This window comes from Mandrillus leucophaeus, unplaced genomic scaffold, assembly GCF_000951045.1.
Source record: "Mandrillus leucophaeus isolate KB7577 unplaced genomic scaffold, Mleu.le_1.0 Scaffold32, whole genome shotgun sequence".
Lineage (NCBI taxonomy): Eukaryota > Metazoa > Chordata > Mammalia > Primates > Cercopithecidae > Mandrillus > Mandrillus leucophaeus.
The window spans coordinates 131,577-155,826 of record NW_012103365.1 but is presented as its reverse complement, the minus strand read 5'-3'; the positions used below and the strand labels follow the sequence as shown (position 1 = coordinate 155,826).

Sequence of the window (24,250 nt, the reverse complement as noted above, 5' to 3'; positions counted from 1 at the left end):
AAAAAAAAAACAGAAGATAAATTTTATGTTACATACATTTGACCACAATTTTTTTAAATGGCAAATACAGTTGAAGATCTTTTCATACCCTTTCAAGGCCAATTCCCTCACTTTCTCCCACTCTGGAAACTACAATCATAAGCACTACATAGTATTTTTCTGCTTTAAAAACTATACCTTAAAAAAATCTTGAAACCTGCTTGTTCACACACTATTTTGTCCTTCAGCTGTGCTATACTGATGTACAGATCTAGTTCATTCTGTAATGGCCGTGTAGTGGTCTCATCATGACTGTCATACTTTATCCACTTCCCTAAAGATGGACACTTAGATCATTTCCAGTCTTTATAAAGAATATCTTTGTGCATGTGATTAAAAACTGTGGGGTTTTTCAGTATTACTAGATATTCCTTGATTCTTTCCTAAGTGGTTGTATCAATTTATAAACCTATCGGCAGAATGAGACATTCTCTATCATCTTTACCACTGACAACACAATATATAAAAAATCTGGGCTGGGTATGGTGGCTCACTTATGTAATCCCAGCACTCTGGGCTGAGGTGAGAGGATTGCCTGAGGCCGGGAGTTCAAGATCAGTCTGGGCAACATAGACCCCCATCAGTACAACAAATAAAAAATTAGCTGTGCATGGTGGCATGTGCCTGTAGTCCTAGCTACTTGGAAAGTTGAGGGAGAAGAATCGTTTGGGCCCAGGAGTTCAAGGCTGCAATAAGATATGTCTGCAACACTGCACTCTAGCTTGGGCAACAGAGCAAGACCCTGTCTTTAAAATAAATAAATAAATAAATAAGAAAGAAAGAAATGCTGTTTCTGTCCTGATTGTTCCACTGACCAGCTGTTCCCCAAGTCTCTCTTCCTCTCTTTGGGCCTTCCTACTCCTGAGACACAACAATATTGACTAGGCCAATTAATAACCTGACAATGGCCTCTAAGTATACAAGTGAAAGGAAGAGTCTCATGTCTCTCACTTTAAACCAGAAGCTAGAAAGGATTAAGTTTCTGAGGAAGTGAGGCAGGCATGTTAAAAACAGAGACAGGTCAAAAGCTAAGCCTCTTGCACCAGTCCAGTTCTTGAAGAAAACTAAAGTGCTACTCCACCAAACACATCAAAGATATGAAAGTAAAACAGCCTTATTGCTGATAATAGAGAGTTTTAGTGGTCTGGATAGATCAAACTGCATTACCTTAAGTCAAAGCCTAGTCCAAAGCAATGCCCTAACTCTCTTCAATTATATGAAGGCTGAGAGAGGGAAGGTGCAGAAGAAAAGTCTGAAGCTAGCAGAGGTTAGTTCATGAGCTTTAAGGAAAGAAGCCATCTTCTTAATATAATAGTACACAGTGAAGCAGCAAATGCTGATATGGAAGCTGCAGCAAGTTATCCAGAAGATCTACATAAGATCACCCATGAAGGTGGCTACACTAAACCACAGATTTTCAATGTTGACAAAACAGCCTTACAATGGAAGAAGATGCTATCCAGGACTTTCATAGCTAAAGTCAATGCCTGGCTTCAAAGCTTCAAAGGACAGGCAGACACTTGTTAGGGACTAATGTGGCTGGTGACTTTAGGTTGAGGTCATTTACCATTCTCAAAATCCTACAGCCCTTAGGAATTATGCTAAATCTACTGTGCCTGTGCTCTGTAAATGGAACAAAAAAGCCTGGATGACAGTATATCTGTTTATAGCATGGTTGATGGAATATCTTAAGCCCATTGCTCAGAAAAAAGGTTCCTTTCAAAATATTACCGCTCACTGACAACGCATTTAGTCACCTAAGAGCTCTGATGCAGATGTAGAAGGAGACTGATACTGTTTTCATGGCTGCTAACAGTACATCCCTTCTGCATCCCATGGATCAAGGAGTAATTTTTATTTTCATCTCTTATTATTTAAGAAATACATTTTGTAAGGCTATAGCTACCACAGACAGTGAAGACGCTGATGGATCTGGGCAAAGTAAATTAAAAAACTTTCTGCAAAGGATTCACCATTCTAGACACCATTAAGAACATTTGTGACTCATGGGAGGATGTCAAAGTATCAACATTAACATAGAGTTTGGAAGAAGCCAATTCCAACCCTCATGGATGACTCTGAGAGGCAAGACTTCAGAGGGAGAAGAAACTGCAAATATTGTGGGAGGAGCAAGAGAACTAGAAGTAGAGCCTGAAGATGTGACTGAAGGGCTGCAACCTTATGATAAAACTTGAACAGATAAGGAATTGCTTCTTATGGATGAGCAAAGAAAGTGGTTTCTTGAGATGGAATCTACTCCTGGTTGAAGATGCTGTGAACATTGTTGAAATGATAACAAAGAATATTACATAATCTCGGTTGATAAAAAAGTGGTAAGGTTTGAGACAACTGACTTTAATTTTGAAAGTTGTTCTGTGGGTAAATGGCTAAAAACAGCATCTCATGCTACTGAGAAATCTTTCATAAAAGGAAGAGTCAATCAATGCAGCAAACTGCATTGTTGTCTGATTTGAAGAAATTGTCAGTCACCACCACCTTCAGCAACCACCACCTTGATCAGTCAGCAGCCATTAACGTGGAGGAAAGACCCTTCACCAGCAAAAAGATTATGACTTGCTGAAGATTCAGATAATTGTTAACATTTTTAAAGCAATAAAATATTTTAAAAGGTTATGTACTTTTTTCCCAAGATAAAATGTCATTGTACACTTAGTAGACCGCAGTATAGTGTAAACGTAACTATTATATGCACTGGGAAACCACAAAATTCCTATGGCTTGCTGCGATATTTTGTGGTGGTCTGGAACAGAGCCTGCAATGTCTCCGAGGTATGCCTATATATTGCAGATATCTATTCCCATCAGTTACTTAAATTTTTACTTTAAGACATAAAGATGTTTTACATTTTGATGTACTCAAACTCATCAGTCTTTTCCTTCTTGTGTTACTTAAGAAATCCTCAACCTCCTTGATAACAGAGAAAAGTTCCCTCACAATTGAATATTTTCTGGCATTTTCACTATTTTCTATTACTTATTTAACAAACCTTAATTTGCCACCAACTGCTTCAATTCCATGGGTTATCTTGAAAGATGAAGCTCCTTTTGTCGTCTTGAAAAAGAAAAGAACGATTATCTTTGTAGTTTTTCAATGACAAGTTTGCTAAACATTACACTATGTCAAAATCTGTTGTCTAACTATTATGAGCAGATTTAAAAAGAATTTTACTAAATTCCTGCATCCTTTTTAGTTAAGAATTATAAAACAAGGCTCAACAAAAAGCTGAAGCATAGATTTTTATATTAAGTACATTCATATAAAATTTCCACTGTCAAACACAGGCTTACTGGATTCATTAGTCTATTCTGAAAGAGACTTGCATATGGGAAAAAAGAGTTAATTTTCTTTCAATTTATGGCACTTCGTTTTAAAATTTTGTTTACTGATTTCTTATGCTCTAATATCAACGTGCATATGGATACTAATTTAGTGCTTCTCTGCAGCAAATATGTTGTGGTTTCTCATTCTACATTAAGGGACTGTACTGGGTTAAACAGTGTTCCCCCCTAAATTTATGTCCAGCCAGAATGTCTGCATGTTACTTTATTTGGTAATACGGTCTCTGCAGATTTAAGTACTTAAGATGACATCATATTGGATTATGGTGGGCACTAAATGTAATATAAATGGTATCCTTATTACGAGGAAATGTGGACACAGACAGAAGGAAGGCCATGTGACAACAAAGGCAGAGACTGCAGTGATGCAGCTGCAGGTCAAGGAATATGAAGGGTTGTGGGCAACTGCTGGAAGCTAGGAACAGGCAGGGGAGGATTTGTGCCTTCCTAGAACCTTTAGAGGGATCATAGCCCTGCTGATATCTTGGCTTGGCTTAGATACCTTGACTTTGACTTCCAGCCTCTAGAACTGTGACAGGATAAATTTATTTGGTTTATGCTACCCAGTCTGTGGTAATTTGTTATGGCAGGTCAAGGAGGCAAATATAAAGCCTTTGATTTTAGTTTTTCTTTTTCACAGGACCAAGATACCACAGCATTTCCAAACACTTGAGGTAATGAAGATACTTACCAGACTGGATGCAAGTCGCAGCAAATGGGTGGTTCCTAAATTGTTGGAGTCCTCATATCTACTGCCTGCTTTAATGAACAAACCGATTCTTGATAGAGGAGCATAGTTTTCCAAAGAAGCAATCACCAAGCCATTTGGTAACTTGGTAAACTGTATTTAAAATAAAGTAGAGATATAATGAATATCTTCATATTACCAAAGAGAGTAAGGCATGTATGGGTTCTAGTGAGCAAGTTAGTGGGACTAACCTCAAGGTCCTGAGGCTGTGGCGGTGCTCCTGCAGGCGCAGCTGTGGCTTTAACTTTGGGGGCAACTTTGAGGGAATAAAATCTCTAAACACAAAAAACACAGGTCACACACATTTCTTACAAGAACAGTGCTTTATATAAAAGCATGGTACCTTAGGGTACCCAAGCAACAGAGGGTGTTCAGGGGTAAAAGGAGCAATAACCACCTCCACGGGAGGATTTAGCTGCATAACATTTTTTTTTGTTTTTGAGACAGAATGCCCCTCTGTCGCTAAGGCTGGAGTGCAGTGGTGCAATCTCGGCTCACTGCAACCTCCAACTCCTGGGTTCAAGCCATTCTCCTGCCTTAGCCTCTCAAGTAGCTGGAACTACAGGTGCGTGCCATCATGTCCAGCTAGTTTTTGTTTTTGTATTTTTTAGTAGAGATGGGGTTTCACTGTGTTGGCCAAGCTGGTCTCGAACTCCTGATCTTAAGTGATCCGCCTGCCTTGGCCTCCCAAAGTGTTGGGATTACAGGCATGAGCCACTGCACCCCGCCTAGCTGCATAACTTATTAACCCACCAGTTTACCCGAGCTATTCTTAAACCTCTATTTATTAGTGATTTATAGAGTTCCTGATGCTTATTTGTTTATGATGTAAAGAATCGCTGTATTTTCTTAACTTTCAGTTACCTTATAAAAGTTTCATCATTCTTTGTAGCTCTAAAGCTTTGGCATTTTTTGGAAAAGTGTCAGATCGCCCCATCCACAACCTTTTTGTTTTTTTTTTGAGACCAAGTCATGCTCTGTGTGCCAGGCTGGAGTGCAACGGCGCAATCTCGGGTCATTGCAATGTCCGCCACCCGGATTCAAGCAATTCTCCTGTCGTAGCTCCCAAGTAGCTGGGATTACAGGCACATGCTGCCACACCTGGCTAATTTTTTGTATTTTAGTAGAGACGGCATTTCACCATGTAGCTCAGGCTGGTCTCCAACTCCTGAGCTCAGGCAATCCACCCACCTCCGCCTTCCAAAGTGCTAGGATTCCAGGTGGGAGTCACCACACCCAGCCTGCCTCCACAACCTTTTATAGGTTTCAGCTTCTTGCTTCTTTTATCTGCCCAATGAATCTCACCCGTTCAGTCTATTTTCCAATTGAAATAGTTTCATCTCCTTAATAGTCTTAGTAACCTTTAAAAAGACAAAGCAGCTGGGCGCGGTGGCGCACACCTGTAATCCCAGCACTTTGGGAGGCCGAGGTGGGCGGATCACCTGAGGTCGGGGGTTCGAGACTAGTCTGACCAACGTGGAGCAACCCGGTCTCTACTAAAAATACAAAATTAGCAGGGCATGGTGACGCACGCCTGTAATCCCAACTACTGGGGAGGCTGAGGCAGAAGAATCAGTTAAACCCGGGAGGCGGAGGTTGCAGTGAGCCAAGATTGCACCATTGCAGTCCAGCCTGGGCAACAAGAGCAAAACTCGAAAGAAAAGAAAACAAAAGAAAAGAAAACAAAAGACAAAGTATATAGCAACTTCCTCCAAGTCCTCAATATTTTTCATTGTATCTTCACTCTCATGTGCTGCATTAAGATTACACAACCAAACGTCTCACCTTTTTTGACTAAATAAAACATTTATGACATGTACGTCATCCTTAGATTAACAATGGCTTCATCCACGGCGGATTCTCAATATATAAAATGCAGTTACTGGTAGGGTAAAAGGGTCCCATTAAATATTAGATAATGGACCCAAAATGCACTCATTTTATTCAGTTTGTTTGGGCAAATGTTATACGATGCCATAAAAATCATTCTGATTATGACTAAAGTTCATGAGGTTATCCGAGGAGATGATGAGTGAATAAAACCTGGTGCTCCCAAGACCCAATGAACACGTCGCTGGAGTTTCCCAGACATCCCCGCACAGGCTGCAAGGACTCCACTCTGTGCTGTCCAGAAGGCTCTTTGTTGTACATCCAGCACTAGTGCTGTACTAGGTTGGCTGCTGGTTATCATTTGCTTTTAGTACTGCTTTTCCGTTATGAATTACAATTAGCTTTGCTTTATCATCATCAGTTTAGTTTGCTGGGTATGGTATAGTTAACCTTCTTTGTAATTTTCACCTATGATTTTCCAAAAAGTAAACTTTAAGGTATACGGGCATAGCAATTCAAACATGAATAATCCATAGTTCCGCTACCAAGTGAGACTTTAGGTGTTTTCCAACCAAATGTGCCCAAATAGTGACACTTTGTTGGAGATATATATATATATATTTTTTGAGATGGAGTCTCGCTCTGTCGCCTAGAGTGCAAGTGGCGCGATTTCTGCTCACCGCAACCTCTGCCTCCCGGGTTCAAGAGATTCTCCTGCCTCAGCCTCCCGAGTAGCTGGGATTAGAGGCTCCCGCCACCACGCCCGGCTAATTTTTTTTGTTTTTTGTATTTTTAGTATAGATGGGGTTTCAGCAAGTTGGCCAGACTGGTTTCGAACTCCTGATCTCAACTGATTCGCCTGCCTCCGCCTCCCAAAGGGCTAAGATTACAGGTGTGAGCCATCGCGCCAGACCGGTAAATGTGCTTCTTAATCGTCCCATTCAAATCAGCAAATTATCCTAGTAACTGTCATGCAATTACTAATTTATTTTGTTCTAATAACAAGATATATCAAGCTTATTCTCCTATATAAAATGCTAAAATTAGAAACATAAATAACTGCTTTCAAGTTTACTGCAATTTGTTTACTTTGGGCCTCTCCAACTGTTTTCTCTGAGCTTTTTCTATTGTAAAATAGAATGGAGAAGGACATTTTGGGGTCTTTTACCAATCTAACCATGCTTCCCTCAAAGGGTAATCACTGGTGTGTCTAGGTATACCAGGAAGGTTAATGCAGTTACAGCCGAAATTGATACAGCCCACAGCACATTCACGTAAACATAAAGCATAAGAACATTCCATGCCCAGGTCTGGTCTTTTGCATCTCCATTTTAGGAGGGTTTCTCAACACAGGTACTACTACTGGCACTTGGGGCTAGACAATTCTTTGTTGTAGGGGTAAGTTTAGCAGCGTCCCTGGTCTCTCGATGGCAATACCACCCTCTTGACAAGTTGTTGCAACTAAATACGTCTCCAGACATCTCACCGGTTCCCTGGGGGCATACTGTCCCTCGCTATATATTTTTTTAAAAAGTGTTCCCCCTTACCCCGCTTAATAACGACTGCCCCATCGTGATATAACCCTAATGTGTGAGTTTTTCCCAAGTGACAGCTATGTTTAATTTAGGCTTGAAGGGGAAACTTAAGTAAGGAGCTTCTGAGGACAGAGACGTCTTGGAGGAACCGTCTAACATACGATCAAGAAAAGCAACGTTAGACTACTAAGACATCGTAGTAATTAACAATGAATGAAGTTCCAGGCACTGTGATAAGTGTTACATCTGCATGAGCTCCTTTCTTTTGCTTTATTCGCTGGGGAAACTGATGCTCCGTGATAAACCAAGGAGCAGAGGCTGCAGCTGATAAAGTGAAGGTTGGGGCTAAGTCTGCGCCGTCCTCCCGCTCCCTCTGGGTTTCGCGATCTCGCTCTCCAGCACTTGAGTGCCGGAATGACCTTCATAAGTCTCTCCAGGGAGTCGCTTCAACTCCGCTCTCACGTCCTGCCCCTCTCTTCAGGTTTCCCGGTGTTAGGTCTCTTCTGCTCACAGAATGAGCTGGGCCTCCAAAGCCTGACCCAGTCTGCAGCCCACTTGGCCCGCAGGGTTCAGCTGAAGGGCAGACCGAATCCCAAGGCCCAGACCCCAGACCAGACACCTCCGCCTCGTATCACCTTGCCGACACACTGCTCCCCAGCCCTTTCCCAAACCCGCCGCCTGAGCTCACCGAGAAGGACCCGGCTCTGGTTAGTAGCTTCATGATTCAAGATTGTTCTGACACAAACGGTCCCGCCGGCTTAAGGAAAACAAGATGGTGGCGGAGGCCGGGAGTTTCCCAGCGTTCCCCGCCACCTCTTTCCCACGTCCCCTTCGTGAGGGCTACTCTCTATACTGCCGCGCTCTACTGCTCCCTGCAGAAGGTTGGACGAGTCCAATTCCTCCAAGACTCAGAATAGGGAGAAACACAATTTCCCAAGTAAATATGCAGAAGATAATGTACGTCACTACTTTTTGCGTTCTTCTCCTGGCCTGAATATCCAGTATGCACCCCTTTTCTAAGTACGTCTTCAGCGGCCCGTCACAACTCCCCCGGCTACCTTGGGCTCTTCCGCTCGGGATTGTCCAATGGGACGCGCCTCTCTTGGGACTGCGCAGGCGCCCCTCGGAGTGACACCTGCACTGGGGGCGTGGGTTTCCGCGTCCTCGGACATTGGGGACTTTAGGAGACTCCTGCCATTCCGCCTTTCTGCAGAGGTACTGGGCATCGAAGCCCAGCGTAGTTGCCTCTTGCTGGGTGAAGTCCTTACTGGATCTTTAGCTCCGTGAAACAGGGGCCTTGTTCAGCATATTCGCCGCTGTGTCCCCCAGAGCAGGCCCGGGGCACACCGGGAGGGTCAGCAACCTGGGGGAATCATCACAAGGTCTCTGGTCTCGTGGATCTTACGTCCTAGGCTGGGGCTACATAGAATATAAAAACTTAACTGTAGTTTTTGTGTGAGAAAAATAGAAATGTTTTGGACAGTAGATGTGTTATGTGAGCCGAAACCGGCTGTCGGAGAAAGGCAGTCACGTGACGATCTGGGGGCGCTTTCACTCCGGTCCTCAGCGAGTGTTAACCCATAAAGTGCCTTGGGCCAGGCACTGTGCTAACGCGGGAGGCGTGGTCCCTGCCCTTTAGGGACTTAAGAATTTCGTACCTTGCTACATTGCTTGGTTGGGAAACCGACAGTATCAGCATCAATGTCATTTGGGAGTTGATTAGAAATGTATGAACTCCAGGTCCCATATTGGATCCGAATCGGTGTTTTTACAAGATTCTGAGATGATTTCGTATGCACAATAGTTTCAGAAAGGCTGGTGGTGTAGACGTTACAAGGCATAGGCAAATTTATGTCCTTTTTGCCTTGTGTCTGAATTGCTCCAGGCCTACAACGGACTCGCGCTGTCTAACGATTTAAGGTCCGGGCATTAAAAACCTGGCACCAACCCAATTTCTGTGCCTGCTGGGGACACCCTCAACCCAATTCGTACCATACAGTTTCCTCACGTGTGGTAGACTTAACACTAGTGGTGCATGAGATGATTTTAAGTTGGTACATAGATGAACACTTCCATTTTTTTCCTTTTAAAAATTTGTATAAATTTAAGGGGCGCAAGTACAGTTATGTTATGTGGATATATTGCAGTAATGGTGAAGTCTGGGCTTTTAGTTTATCCATCACCCGAATAATGTACATGGTGCCCATTAAGTACTTTCTCATCGTCACCTCTCTCCCACCCCTCCACCTTTCGGAGTCTCCAGTGTCTGTCATTCCACACTCTATGTCCATGTGTACATCTTATTTAGCACTGTTCCATTTTAATAATATATTTATTTTGATTAAGACAAGCAATGCTACTAGTGAATTTCCTCTTTACATTAATAAAATAATAAAAGTTGGTGTAAAAACGTTAAGTAACTTGATGATACGGATATACAGCAAAAATCATGAATGTATTATACAGGTACCATTGAGTGAAATTTGGGAAGCAGTGCTGTGATCAAGCCACCTGCGACAGCCACGTTTTTCAGGATAAAGTTCAAGTTCATTAGCATGGCATACAAAGCTGTTTCCAGTACTTCAAAATCCCATTTCCCAAGTTAGCTGCGACCCTGAGTCCAGTCATTGTAACTTCATTCAACAGTTCAGGTCAGGTAGGAGGAACACACGAGTCTCCACGCTCAAGTGCGCACACACACACACACACACACACACCTGCTTATAATGTCCTCTCATTCTTAGGTTATGACCCAATATTGGAAAGGGGCAAAAATAAATTCTGTTCAAAATGTGGCAGGATTTGAAACATAATTCATGACACCAGCTACATAAATCATAAAATCTCATTTGTCCATTGCAAAAGGGCCTATTAAGCATTAAACTACAAATTAGGAGTGCCATCTTGTGGACACATCTACCACTTCCACATCATGTCACTTCCTAGCCAATTCCATGGCTGCTCTCACAGTGGAGGTCTCTGCCACAGCTCTAGCATTTTATTGCAGAAGAAAACCCAGTCCTTGAACTGGTTTCTGTGTAGAACACATTGAAAGCCCTGGGAGTGGAAACCAGCAGACAGGAAGAGTAGACATGGAAGAGCAGACGAGTTCATTGCTGGAAAGCTCGAATTGTTAGTTTTGTTAACGTGGAGTCCAATTTGACTCCATGGAGCCCAACTACCTACCCTGAGCTGAGCCCTCATGGTGAGTGTGTTTGTGCATGGGTTGGGAGAATATAAAGGGAAAGGAGGCAACAGTAGGAGTAAAACACACCAAAGGAAAGTGATGTGGGTTTATACTTGGGAACAACATTACCTTGCCATCTTAGGGCTGGAGGCATTAATCATGGCTCTCCAATGCATAATTTCGATGTTGGCATTTCCTTCCCATTCCTTTCAGAATCCTACCCTGTCAAGTATTATCTCTGATGAAATATTCCCGGGGCCGGGCATGGTGGCTCATGCCTGTAATCCCAGCACTTTGGGAGGCTGAGTGGGTGGATCACCTGAGGTCAGGAGTTCAAGACCAGCCTGGCCAATATGGCAAAACCCTGTCTGTACTGAAAAAAAAAAAAGACAAAAATTAGCCGGGTGTGGTGGTGGGTCACTGTAATCCTAGATACTTGGGAGGCTGAGGCAGGGAGAATTGCTTGAACCTGGGAGGTGTAAGTTGCAGTGAGCCGAGATCACGCCACTGCACTCTAGCCTAGGCAACACAGTGAGACTCTGTCTCAGGGGAAAAAAAGGAAAAAAGAAAGTTCACATCAATTTGTAATATGCTATAATTATTGTTTCTGGTCACATATACTTTTTCCATGTTTTGAGGTGAACAGATTGGTCTTCATTCTAAGACTGTGTTAAGTTATATTGATTGATTCAAATTATAAATAAATCTTTCCTTCCTGTGATTAATACAGCTTGGTCTGGATGTTTTATTCTTTTAATATATTTCTAGACCTCATTTGCTACTAATTGGTTTAGGATTTGTGCATTTATGTTCCAGAGTGATACTGGCTTTAACTTTTTCATTCCCCCTATTCATGCATTTTTCTATCATAGATAAAATGAGTTAGGAAGTGTGGAAGGAAAAAAAAAAAATCTCAGGACCCCCAAATCACTAAGCCAAAGGGAAAATTCAAGCTGGGAATGATGTCAGACAAACCTGCCTGCCGTTTTATTCCTAAATAAGACAGCTATAAGGATAAAAAGCTACATAACCTCCCTCACAATTTGCCCGCAGGGAAATTACATGCGCGTCTGAAGATCTTTACCCTAAAACAGTTCTGTTGAATTTCACCCTGGCAATGTAAATTGATAGCTTAATTAATTAATATTTAGTTATTTATTTATTTTTGAGAGAGTTTCACTCTTGTCACCCAGGCTGGAGTGCAATGGCACGATCTGAGCTCGCTGCAACCTCCACCTCCTGGTTTCAAGCGGATTCTCCCGCCTCAGCCTCCTCAGTAGCTGGGATTACAGGCATGCGCCACCACGCCGGGCTAATTTTGTATTTTTAGTAGAGACAGGGTTTCACCATGTTGGCCAGGCTGGTCTCGAACTCCTGACCTCAGGTAATCTGCCCACCTTGGCCTCCCAAAGTGCTGGGATTACAGGCGTGAGCCACTGCACCAGGCCTGATAGCTTATTTTCACAGGTTCAGGACAAAGGACAGAACTGAAAGTCCATCTTAAACAAATGTGTATCTGATTGCTTCCTCTGCCCTATTGTTTACATTATATTATGTAAAAATAATGAAGATTCTCTGGGCCAGACAATGACATAAGTGACTATTCCTCTGCCCATCCTCTCACATGTAAATTGTATATTCAGTGAAAGGCTGATCAAAGATTCAAGAGGATGCAACCCTTTGTCTCTTGTCTACCCACACATTTTTAAATTTTTCTTTTTTTTTTTTTTCTTTTGAGACAGAGTCTCACTCTGTCACTCAGGCTTGAGTGCTTCCAGCACTTCCTGAACTCAAGCAGTCCTCCCACCTCAGTCTCCCGAGTAGGTGGGACCACAGGCGCATGCCACCACATCTGGCTAATTTTTGTATTTTTGATAGAGATGGGGTTTCACCATGTTGCCCAGGCTGTTCTCAAACTCCTGAGGCCAGTCCACTGGACTGGCCTCCCAAAGAGCTGAAATTAACATTTTAAATTTTTTTCCTTTTCACCCGTATCAATCCTTTCTCCTTAAATATTGAAGCTCTCAAAATCATCTTTGGAGAAAGGCATATACATGGCTGTCAGGCGCTGATCCTTAACCTTGGCCATGTAAACTTTCCACATTGATTGAGACCTGTCTCAGATACTTTTTTGGTTCACAGAAGTAAATGTCTTTCCCCAGCTTTCGTATATTTCACATGCTCCCTTTGATTTTGTCAGGCTTTTATTTTATTCTTTGTTAGGGTGGGTCTATTTACGTTTTTGATCTTATTCTAGGACATGATCTTTACTTCTAAGGCATGGCTTTTCTGGAGTTAAAACTATAAGGGGTGCTTAGTAAGGTGTCTCTACTGTGGCTCAGTAAGAATTCCGACATTCTCTGCACTATGTAAACTCCGGGTCTACGTTTGTTACAGGTAGTTAGACAGGTATGAGCGGGGCAGGAGAGGGCTCTCCCCCCACCCACCAGGAATGTCGAGTGATGATTTGACAGTTATCACATTGCCTCTCTAAAAGTGATAAATTGGGCCAGGTGCGGTGGCTCACACCTGTAATCCCAACACTTTGGGAGGCCAAGGCACGTGGATCACCTGAGGTCGGGAGTTCGAGACCTGCCTGAACAACATGGAGAAACCCTGTCTCTACTAAAGATACAAAATTAGCTGGGCATGGTGGCGGGCACCAGCTACTTGAGAGGCTGAGGCAGGAGAATCACTTGAACCCAGGAGGTGGAGGTTGCGGTGAGCCGAGATTGTACCACTGCACTCCAGCCTGGGCAGCAAGAGCGAAACTCCGTCTCCAAAAAAAAAAAAAAAAAAAAAAAAACCAAGAAAACAAAAAAATGATAAATTGGAGAGACCATTTCCTGATAGTCAACACCTGTTGCACGAAATTAACGGTGTTAATTGAATGCAGACACCAGGGAGTAGCAACTTCCTGGGCATGTGCATTAAGAAATAAAATGGCAGAGTATGACTTTCCAGGGTTACTCCACTGGAACTTCTGAGGGAAGAAAGCCTCAGATGGGCATGTGGACAACTTCCGGAACATGCTGCGCGTACTCACCTCCAAAGGGTGAGGGGGGCACCAGGCATGCGGGCAGCCCACCCTAAGGGAAGAATCATGAGAAAGGGGCCAGCCTATAAAGTATTAGGATCACTGTTAAACAGGGCGCTTGACCTCGGTGCCTGGTTGGGTCTCTTCAAGCATACTTTCCTTTCCTTTTTTTTTTTTTTTGAGACGGAGTCTCGCTGTGCTCCCAGGCTGGAGTGCAGTGGCGTGATCTCGGCTCACTGCAAGCTCCGCCTCCCGAGTTCATGCCATTCTCCCGCCTCAGCCTCCCAAGTAGCTGAGACTACAGGCGCCCGCCACCACGCCCGGCTAGTTTTTTGTATTTTTAGTAGAGACGGGGTTTCACCATGTTAGCCAGGATAGTCTCAATCTCCTGACCTCGTGATCCGCCCATCTCGGCCTCCCAAAATGCTGGGATTACAGGCCTTTCCTTTTTTATCCTGTTCTAAAGCCTTTTAAATAATCGTCCACTCCTGCTCTGAAACCTGCCTTGGTCTCTTTTTCTGCCTTATGCCCCTCTGTTGAATTCTTTCTTCTGAGGAGGCAAGAATTGAGGTAGCTGCAGCTGCACACAGATTCACCGCCAGTAACTCAGCTATCTTCCACCGGTAACACATTCAGTTCTCAGTCCAGCAGGTGCCATTCTCTGATAGGCCTCACAGCATCTCTCCCTTTGCACATGGCACAGGCCAGCTCATGACTCACAGCAAACCCCATTCAAATTTCTGGGCCCTCGCCTCCTCTTTACCAGCACCCTGCTCTTCAAATTCCTCTTTACCAGCACCCTGCTCTTCAAATTCTAGCTGCTTTAGCAATCCTAAACTCTCTCTTAATTGATAGCTTTTGAGGTTCAGAAGCTACAGTTCAAATAAAACTAATATTTATTGTTTCATTTCTGCAAAAGGAAGATGTGAAGCTACACTGATTTGCCTTATTACTCATATCTGAAACCTAGAACATTAGACAGTTTCATAATTAAGTAACTGTGCGAAAACGAGCCCAGGTGTTGCTATGGGCTTCATTTCAAACAGCAGGGACAAAAGGAAGCACCTCAAACATTAGCAGCATCAACAAAAGGTGCAGCAGCATAATGACTCACCTGTAGGTGTTGATAAGCTCATCAGCATGAGGCTCCAGTTCAAGTGAATTCAACCATTTCTTTACAGTTGGATCTGGGGCTCAGAGACTCCCCATAATGTGGCATACATGGTCATTATTTCCTGAGCAGTCATATATTCTAGCAAGACATCAAATTCAGGACAATAACCAATTCTTGACCTTAACCTAATTACAAGAATTGTATTAAGTAAAAACCCAAGTCATCTATCCCACTAGACAACATGGATAAGATGGCAAACCTACAGTCTTCCAGGCCATACTTCTAAGAGTCCTACCAAGATATTTTCTTCTAAAGGGCTACAGAATTATAGCTGTCAGATCTATTGTAGGACATTGGAATAGTAGGTTCCATAATTCAGTTTTAATGATCTTGGGGATAAAGAAGTTAGAAATGAAATTCCAGAGCCTACTCATTTTGGAGGAGTACTAGATTATGAGATGGTCTTCTCATTAATCAAGAACTCCAAGGGGAATGGCCGCCATGGATGTATTTGCACTGTTCAACCTGTACAACATCTTGTCCATATAAAGGCTGGTCCATATAAAGGCTGAACCAGAACCAAAGCCTTTCCCCACCCCGCCAACCTGCAGACTGCAGTGAGTGTTGCTTTAGCAATTAGTCAAACCCCTCTGTTGATTTACACTCAGGTGAGCATAGCCTACGAACCAGAGAAAGAGCTATAAATTCAATTTTGTTTTAATTGGAGACTTCTTATACTCCTAGACACTTCATAGAAACAAACTCAAATTCCCTCTTTATCTAAAAAAAAAAAAAAAAAAAAAAGAAAAAGAAAAAAAGAACAGTAAGCATCTGGTGGATGTCACTTTATAACCAACAATATCCAAGTAAGGATTTGAAAACATTGAACAAGTCACCCCAAAATAGAGCAGCCTTATAGACTCTCTTCATCTTGCAATTCTACAAGAACCATCCTAGTTTTCTACTCAGTTGTCTATGAATCCTGAAGAGGTGATTAGATTTCTCATATTATTTATGGGGGACTCCAAGTATCTGCCTAGGCAAGAATCAGAAGAAAGTATCTCTGTGTCCCTCCCTCTTCACTTTATTTCTTCTTCTTTTCTTCTTTATTAGAGGGGAGACAATGGTAGAAAAGAAAACACATTATTTTTAAATAATCTTTTTTTTTTTTCTGGTCATGGACCCCAAATGTTCTTGGTGCAAAAATTCTCTTTCAACTGAAGCATATGAACTTTATTTTGGATGTCTGAAATAGTAACGCAACTCAGCCCTCCAACATTGATGATTTATATTAGATATATGTGTATGTGCATGTATATCTGCACCTGTGTGTGAGTGTGAATGTGTGTGGTGTGTGTGTGTGTATGTATCCATGGGAAAGCTGATGTGATCCAGGCCTTATGCTCTTCTTATCCATAACTCAACTGCTAAAACATAAAGCTCTTGTTCTTTGGGCTGTTCCATCTGACAGCTCCATCATTACTGGATCTTTCTGTTCAAATGTCCAGAACCCTCAGGAACAGGTTCCTGTCCCAACCCTGACAAATGCTGCTCTTTCATATCTCAAGGAGAGAAAACGGGTATTTCACCAAATGTCTTCGGATTTGAGCATGCTGGAAACAGGCTGCTCATCTAAATCTGCAATGAAGGGGACAAACTTTCTTCTTTGGGAAAATCTTTATTATGTAAATATATTTACACCAAGATACACATGCACAGGAAAGTCCCCCTATGCATCCAGGTGTCATCTATGAAAGACACGAGGGTCACTGGTTGTAAATGAATCTCATGGCACCTCGTTTTCATCATCACTGGATACTTTCTCTGGGTTAGCAAAGGTCAGGAAAACTTGTTCCAGTGTGATCTGACTGACGGAATAGTCTTCTAAATCAAATTGCTCTTTAGCTTGCTCCAAAATGCCAAACACCTTTAACAACAGCAACAAAAACGCAGTTACCATTGCAATCTCCCCTTCAGCCCCCAACTCACATGAGCCTCTCCTCCACTCCCCCAATTCCTATCAAGTGTATGTTGGAAGACAGAAGGTACAGAAGGGAGTGGTGAGAAGATGGAAGAACAGAGAATTGAGAAAGTGAGAGGAGGCCATTCTCTGTTCCCATTTGCTTGATGGATATGGAGTAATAATGGAATTCAGGATAAGAAATTGTAGCTATTGAACTCTAGGGGTGTTTGAAAAGCAACCTAATGTTGCTACTCCCCCAACAATGCCAGGTTCCCATTCCACATTCCCAAATCCCAAATACTCCCCATCGTTAGTGCTCTCTTAACATGCAATGTTAGAAGGGCAAGGTTGCTACTATCACCTTTCCCCAGCGATTGTCCTTGCTAGGAATGTAGTAGTTAAGGATCCCTTGATTCTCATGTTTTAAGACACTACCTAAAAAAGGAAAATAGGACAGGCGAATAATCTTACAGGCTTCATTTGAAATTGCCAAAATATTACTACATTTAATTGTATACTGTGGAGGGGTGAATAGAGGAGGTCAATATGAATGGAGATATGACCCGCTAACCCACTCTCTTTGGTATCCATGACATGGTTAATGCTTTCAGCAGATTTATTCCTCATGAAATCATCTTATTATGTGGAGTTCATAGCAATTATTGAAGGCAGGATTTGAGGTACAATAAATTATCAGCTGACATGCCCAATGTGAAAAACCTGAGCCTTCTAAAAGTCTTATGTTTGCAGAGGGACCCAATCCAAGACAGCCTATTAGAAGTGGCTGTGGTTCCCAGTACTCACGGAGAAGAATGGAGAGGAGTGAGTGAATTTAGCACCTTCAGCTGACATATCCAGATTCTCACACTGGGACCAACTTGGCTAAAAACTCAACCCATGGAGAACAAGGAAGAGCACGGGGTGGAGATGGCCCACCAAGGAGCCCCATGGAGCCAAAGGGACCCCCACCCCTAGCCAAGAGAAGCACTGAGTGATTATGAGACCCTGCCGAGGAAACCATGCTTTTCCCATGGGTCTTTGTAACCCACAGCTCAAGAGATCTCCTTGTGAGCCCACACCACCAGGGCCTTGGGTCTGATACACAGAGCTCTGTGAAGTCTTGACAGAGCATCCACTCAGGTATACACAGAGACCCAGGAGTTTTATATACTCCAGCCTTGGGATCCTTGGCAAGGTGGGAGGTCCATCTGTACATATCCCTAGGAAGGAAGCTGAATCCAGGGAGCCAAGCAGTACATTCTGCAGGCCCCACTTCCACATCACATCACAAGTTAAGATCTACTGGCTTGGAATCCCAGCCAACCAATGGCAGTGAGTTGGAGTCTCCCTGAGATGGGTCCAAGTTCCTGGGGGAGGGGCAGCTGCCATCTCTGTGGTTTGGTCAACTCAGCCACTTCAGCCTGTCAGCTTTGAAGAATACAGGCAGTCCAAACAAGGAAAGGTCCCCCACAACACAGCACACCTGCTGTACCAAAAAGCAGCCAGACTGCTGCTTTGGGTGGGTCCCTGATCCCTTTCTTCCTGACTGAGTGAAACCTTCCAACAGAGGTCTCCAGCTACCTCCTACAGGTACATGTAGGCTGGTGACCAAAGGAGGGACTCCTCCCTAACTCATTCTATGAGGCCAGCATCATCCTGATACCAAAACTGGACAGAGATACAAAAAAAAAAGAAAACTTCAGGCCAATATCCTCGATGAAAATCAGCGCAAAAATCCTCAATAAAATACGCAAACTGAATCCACCCACACATCAAAAAGCTTGTCCACCACGATCAAGTTGGCTTCATTCCCGGGATGCAAGGCTGGTTCAACATACGCAAATCAATAAATGTGATTCATCACATAAACAGAACTAAAGACAAAAACCACATGATTAACTCAATAGATGGAGAAAAGGCCTTCGATAAAATTCAACATCGCTTCAGGTTAAAAATTTTCAATACACTAGATACTGAAGGGACATACCTCAAACTCATAAGAGCCATATATGACAAGCCCACCACCAATATCATACTGAATGGGCAAAAGCTGGAAGCATTCCCCTTGAAAGCTGGCACAAGAACAAGGATGTCCTCTCTTACTACTCTTATTCAACATAGTATTGGATACAGTATCTTGGTTGACAGGTTTTTTTCTCTTCAGTAATTTGAACATGTCATCCCACTCTCTCCTTGCCCATGAGGTCCCTGCTGCGAAATCTGCAGCTAGCCTTATGGAATCTCCCTTATATGTTATTTGCTTTTGTTTTTTCTCTTGCTGCTTTCAGGATCCTCTCTTTGTGCTTGATTTTTGACCATTTAATTATAATGTCTTGATGTAGCCTTGTTTGTATTGAATCCGAATGCAGATATGTGACCCTCTTGTACCTGGATATTTATGTTTTTCTTAATATTTGGAAAATCTTCTGCTTTTGTTTCTTTAAGTAATCTAACAATTTGTTTTTTCTTCTTCCTCACAAACTCTAATAATGTAAATACTGGCTCTTTTGATGCTGTTCTATAAATCTCATGAGCTTTCTTCATTCCTCTTAATTTTTCTTTTAATTGTCTAACTGTATATTTTCAAAAAGCCTATTTGAGTTGAGATAGTTTTCTCTGCTTGATAAATTCTGCTGTTAATGCTTCCTACTGCATTCTTCATTTTATTCACTGTATATTACATATCCATGATTTCTGTTTGATTTTTTAAGAAGAAATTTCAATGTTTCTATTAAGTTACTAGTCTGGGTAATTTATTGTTTACCTGATTTTGTTGAATTGTTTTTCTGTATTATCCTGAAGTGTGCAGAGCTTTTTGATTTTGTTTTTAAGATGGAGTCTCACTCTGTTGCCCAGGCTGGAGTCCAGTGGCGCGATCTCAGCTCACTGCAACCTCCACCTTCCGGGTTCAAGCGATTCTCCTGCCTCAGCCTCCCGAGTAGCTGGGATTACAGGCACCTGCCACCATGCCTGGCTAATTTTTCTATTTTTAGTAGAGATGGGGTTTCACCATATTGGCCAGGCTGGTCTCAAATTCCTAACCTTGTGATCCGCCCGCCTTGGCCTTCCAAAGTGCTGGGATTACAGGTGTGAGCCACCGTGCCTTAGCCTATAGAGCTTTCTTAAAGTGATTTATTGATCACATCAAATCAAACTCTGACACAATAAGTCCTCAAAAATATTTGCCACACAAACGCATAAGTGAATATTCAACTTCTTAATAGACATATCCATCTACATGTGTCAAGGGCACACCATAAACACTATGACCAACACTGGGGTGATAAATTTTCCACACAGCTCGTTCTTCACATATGCTTGACCATCCATTTCATATCTGTTTTCTGATTTTCTTTTCTTTTTGCTTTTTTGAGATGAAGTCTCTCTCTGTCACCCAGGCTAAAGTGCAATGGCATGACCTCTGCTCACTGGAACCTACACCTCTCCGGTTCAAGTAATTCTCCTGCCTCAGCCTCCTGAGTAGCTGAGACCACAGGTGCACGCCGTCATGTACAGCTAATTTCTGTATTTTTAATGGATATGGGGATTCATCATGTTGACGAGGCTGGTCTTGAACTCCTGACCTCAGGTAATCCACCCACTTCAGCCTCCCAAAGTGCTGGGATTACAAGCATGAGCCACTGTACCTGACCCTGATTTTCATTCTTACTGTGTAATCAATTTTGCTATTTTCCATTGCCTAGGAGACAAATTTTCAACCCCTTAGCCTAACACACAACAGGAACTTCTGTGGTATTTTGCTCAGCCTACCGAAGTGGAAACTAAGATGAAAAGCCAGAATTATTAAAAGCCTTGCCATTGCCCACACTTTAGGTTAAGGAAAGAGAGATAAGAGACAGATCGAAATGGATGGTCTCTCTTGTACTGTTCCATGTAGGCAGAGAGGTGCCTACTGAATTTAGCATGAAGAAACAGCACTCAGAAACCAAACTCCTCTTGAAAGGAGAGAAATATGTTCTTGAGAAATGTGTTAAATTGTATTTGTTGTTCTCACCATTCATATGATTTATGTCTTCAATACCAGTTTTCTGTGAGTTATTGATAGGTATTGATTTTCTATAATGTTCCTTTGGCAACGTTCTTATTTGCATTTCAATACCATATCCTAGCTGAGACAGTAAAAGCATAAAGTTGCATTTGTAGTGTGAAGGAAAAAACCTTAAAATTTGGCATGAATAATCTGTGAAAATAATTGAGAATTATGCTAAAATAGGACTTTAGGTATATAATTTATTTTTAGTTTTTATTTATTATCATTTTTTTTTAGAGATGGGGTCTTGCTCTGTCACCCAGACTGGAGTGCAACAGCACAATCATAGCTAATTGCAGCCTAAACCCTGGGGCTCAAGCAGTTCTCTGGACTTAGCCTACCAAGTTGCTGGAAGTACAGGCGTGAGCTACTGCACCCAACTAATTTATAAACATAAAACTGCCTTGTTAGGTGATGTAAGAGTTTGTGAGAACCTCTGTTTTTTGTGAAACTTAGCATAATCTGCCACAAGAGACTTATAGTATCAAACGTTGCCAAAGGAACATTATAGAAAATCAATACCTATCAATAACTCACAGAAAACTGCTATTGAAGACATAAATCATATGGATGGTGAGAACAACAAACATGATTTAACACATTTCTCAAACTCCTGAGCTCAACTGACCTGCCCACCTCAGCCTCCCAAAGTGCTGGGATTACAGGCGTGAACCACTGCACCGGGCCGATGTAATATATTTCTGACAAAGGTAGCGCAACTTAATTTACCTGGAAATGTTGTTGTAACAAAACGTTTAAAATCCTCTAATTTATCTTTAGTCTTGACCTTGACCTTGAGGATGTAAATGTTGCCAAACTTGTTCTTGAGATGCTGAGGGCTGCCCAAGCACATGAACTTCCCTTGCACCATGATGGCTAGACTGGTACAGAGTGCATCACATTCCTCCATACTTGCAAAACAAAAGGGCAGAATGTTGTAAGGGTAAAAGTAAAAAGTTCTCTTTTGGAGGACACTGTGTAGTTCAATCAGAGCCAGAATTTTGCGACCCTATTTTCAATCAGAAGTTGTATTTTTCCAATCATAAAACTCGTCGATGGGAAGTGGGAATTTTTCAAATGAAAAAGAACATAGTGCCCAATTTTCAAATAGAGCATCTTCTGAAGTCCTGTCTTTTCCTCACTTTTTTTGTTAAACTCAGTGAGGATTTTTAGTCATTTATTAGGATTAACATGAATCCTAATTCCTAATGAGGAACTAACGTAGTCAGGCAAGTTTACTGTCCAATATTATCCACTGGGCCTAAATAATTCCCTCTTACAGCCACTACAACTCTCTCGCTAGCCCTCAACCAAGCCTCCCAGTGAGCCACACCTGTGGGAGGTTATAACGATGGCTTTTCCACTTTCGCGTGTCTTTGTCACTATGTTCCAGAGCAGGCGTCGGGCTACTGGGTCCATGCCAGTTGATGGCTCATCCAGGAAGATGACTGAAGACCTTCCCATTAGGGCAATAGCAGTACTCAGCCTACGTTTGTTTCCTTCACTTCATGGCCAAAGGAGGAGAGAAAAAGTGAGAGAAGAAATGGCTATACATATCAGTTATGTATAGGAAAGAGTTAGTACAAATTTCCCAAATGCTGAGCGTCCCAGCAAACACTTAACATGGACATCCACAATGCTGATTATATGTGACTTTGATTAGGTAGCAGGCCCAATTACAGATGTGTATATCAATTCATTTAAATTTGAGATATAGAGGAGTGACTTTTATGTAATAAATTTTGGCAGCATTATCAGTGGCATTTATTTACCCATGTTCTTAGAGTGTTACAGTTTCCAAGTCACATAAATCACATCATAATTCAAAGGGCCTACATTCCTCCTTACTTGGTAGACAAAGAACTATAGCGACCCTAGAAAGAGAAGACACTCCTTTTTTTGAGGTTCAGAGGATATAGTTCAAATAGAACCAAGACTTTGCGTTTCATCTCTGCAAAGGGAAGATGTAGAACTGTATTGATTTGCCTTATTACTGGCATCTGAAGCCTAGCAGAACATTAGATAGTTTCACAAGTAGGTAATTGTGGGAAGCGGAGCTTAGGTGGAGCTGTAAGCTTCATTTCAAACAGCAAGAACAAAAGGAAGCACCTCCATGTTAGCAGCATCAACAGAAAAGAGCAGTAGCATAGTGACTCACCTGTAGGTGCTGATAAGCCTGTCAGCATGAGACTCCAGTTCCAGTGAATTCAACCATTTGTTCACATACAGCTTAATCTGGGGCTCAGAGACTCCCCATATTCTGGCATACATAATCATTATTTCCTGAGCAGTCATATATTCCAGCAAGGCATCAAATTGAGGACAGTAGCCAATTCTTGACCTTACCTAATAACAAAAATTGCCTTGAGTAAACAGCCAAGTCATCCATCCCACTACACATCCATGGATGAGATGGCAAACCTGCAGTCCTCCAAGCCATGCTTCTAAGAGTCCTACCAAGATTATTTTTTTCCTAAAGGGCTACACAATTATAGCTGTCAGACCTGTTGTAGGACATTGGGATAATAGCTTCCATAATTCAGTTTTAATGATCTTGGGGATAAAGAAGTTAGAAATAAAATTCTAGAGCCACACAATTTGGAGGATTATTAGAATATGAGATGCTCTTCTCATTAATCAGGAACTCCAAGGAGCATGGCCACCATGATGTTTTGGCTTTGTTTAACCTGTAGAGCCATATGTATATCTTGTTCCAGAGTAAGGCTGAACCAGAAGCAAAGCCTTTCCGCATTCATCCCCAAACCAGAGATTGCAATAAATGTTGCTTTACCAATTAGTCAAACCCTTCTGTTGATTTACACTGAGGTGCACATAGCCTAAGAGCCAGAGAAAAGGCTATCAAATTAAATTAAATTAAATTACTAATTAATTTACAGTGTTTCCAAACTATTCATGCCCCCTAAACTCCTGGCATGGCACGAGACCCTGCCCCTCTGTTTGAAGTGACAGGGGCTTTAAAAGACTAGCTCCCTTTACACACCATCCTTCATTTTTCTCATTTTCCTCTTTTGGGATTCATACATTAAGTATTAGGGCATTAAAACACAACTGCATGTATAAATAAAATTATAAAGTAACCACACATGCTCAGGGAAAGACACAGGCTCAGAAAATGCCTGAGAAGAACTTATTTTCACACCCCAGGCTGATCCTAAGCACAGAGACAGCAATCCAAAAAACAAACACAATAAATAAAAAGTAACAAACAGCAGCAAACCTAGGAGAATGAGGAAAATATGATTTCCAGAATTACCACTTTATTAGAGTCAAATGTCCAGTTTTTAATAAAACTCAGAATCATAGAGGGAAACAGGAAAGTATGACCCATCAAAGGATGAAAGGAAAAAAAAATGAATGGAAACTGTA

The 24,250-nt window shown here is 42.1% G+C and overlaps 2 protein-coding genes across 2 annotated transcripts in view; both read right to left on the bottom strand.

Annotated features, from left to right (window-relative positions):
- Positions 1 to 9,484, bottom strand: part of LOC105545124 (cytochrome b-c1 complex subunit 2, mitochondrial) — a 31,562-nt gene extending 22,078 nt beyond the window's left edge. The window contains exons 1-4 of the mRNA XM_011987908.1: positions 8,200 to 9,484; positions 4,338 to 4,421; positions 4,090 to 4,239; positions 3,047 to 3,111 (exon numbers count right to left, since the gene is read on the bottom strand). Coding sequence (XP_011843298.1) covers positions 3,047 to 3,111; positions 4,090 to 4,239; positions 4,338 to 4,421; positions 8,200 to 8,232 — 332 coding nt within the window. The 5' untranslated portion in view covers positions 8,233 to 9,484. The remainder of the gene's footprint in view (positions 1 to 3,046; positions 3,112 to 4,089; positions 4,240 to 4,337; positions 4,422 to 8,199) is intronic.
- The window catches only part of LOC105545157 (ATP-binding cassette sub-family A member 3-like), a 140,726-nt gene continuing 124,827 nt past the window's right edge, over positions 8,352 to 24,250 (bottom strand). The window contains exons 19-25 of the mRNA XM_011987955.1: positions 23,022 to 23,209; positions 22,197 to 22,367; positions 21,593 to 21,774; positions 17,174 to 17,247; positions 16,645 to 16,776; positions 14,456 to 14,607; positions 8,352 to 8,784 (exon numbers count right to left, since the gene is read on the bottom strand). Of these exons, the coding sequence (XP_011843345.1) occupies positions 8,352 to 8,784; positions 14,456 to 14,607; positions 16,645 to 16,776; positions 17,174 to 17,247; positions 21,593 to 21,774; positions 22,197 to 22,367; positions 23,022 to 23,209 (1,332 nt within the window). The remainder of the gene's footprint in view (positions 8,785 to 14,455; positions 14,608 to 16,644; positions 16,777 to 17,173; positions 17,248 to 21,592; positions 21,775 to 22,196; positions 22,368 to 23,021; positions 23,210 to 24,250) is intronic.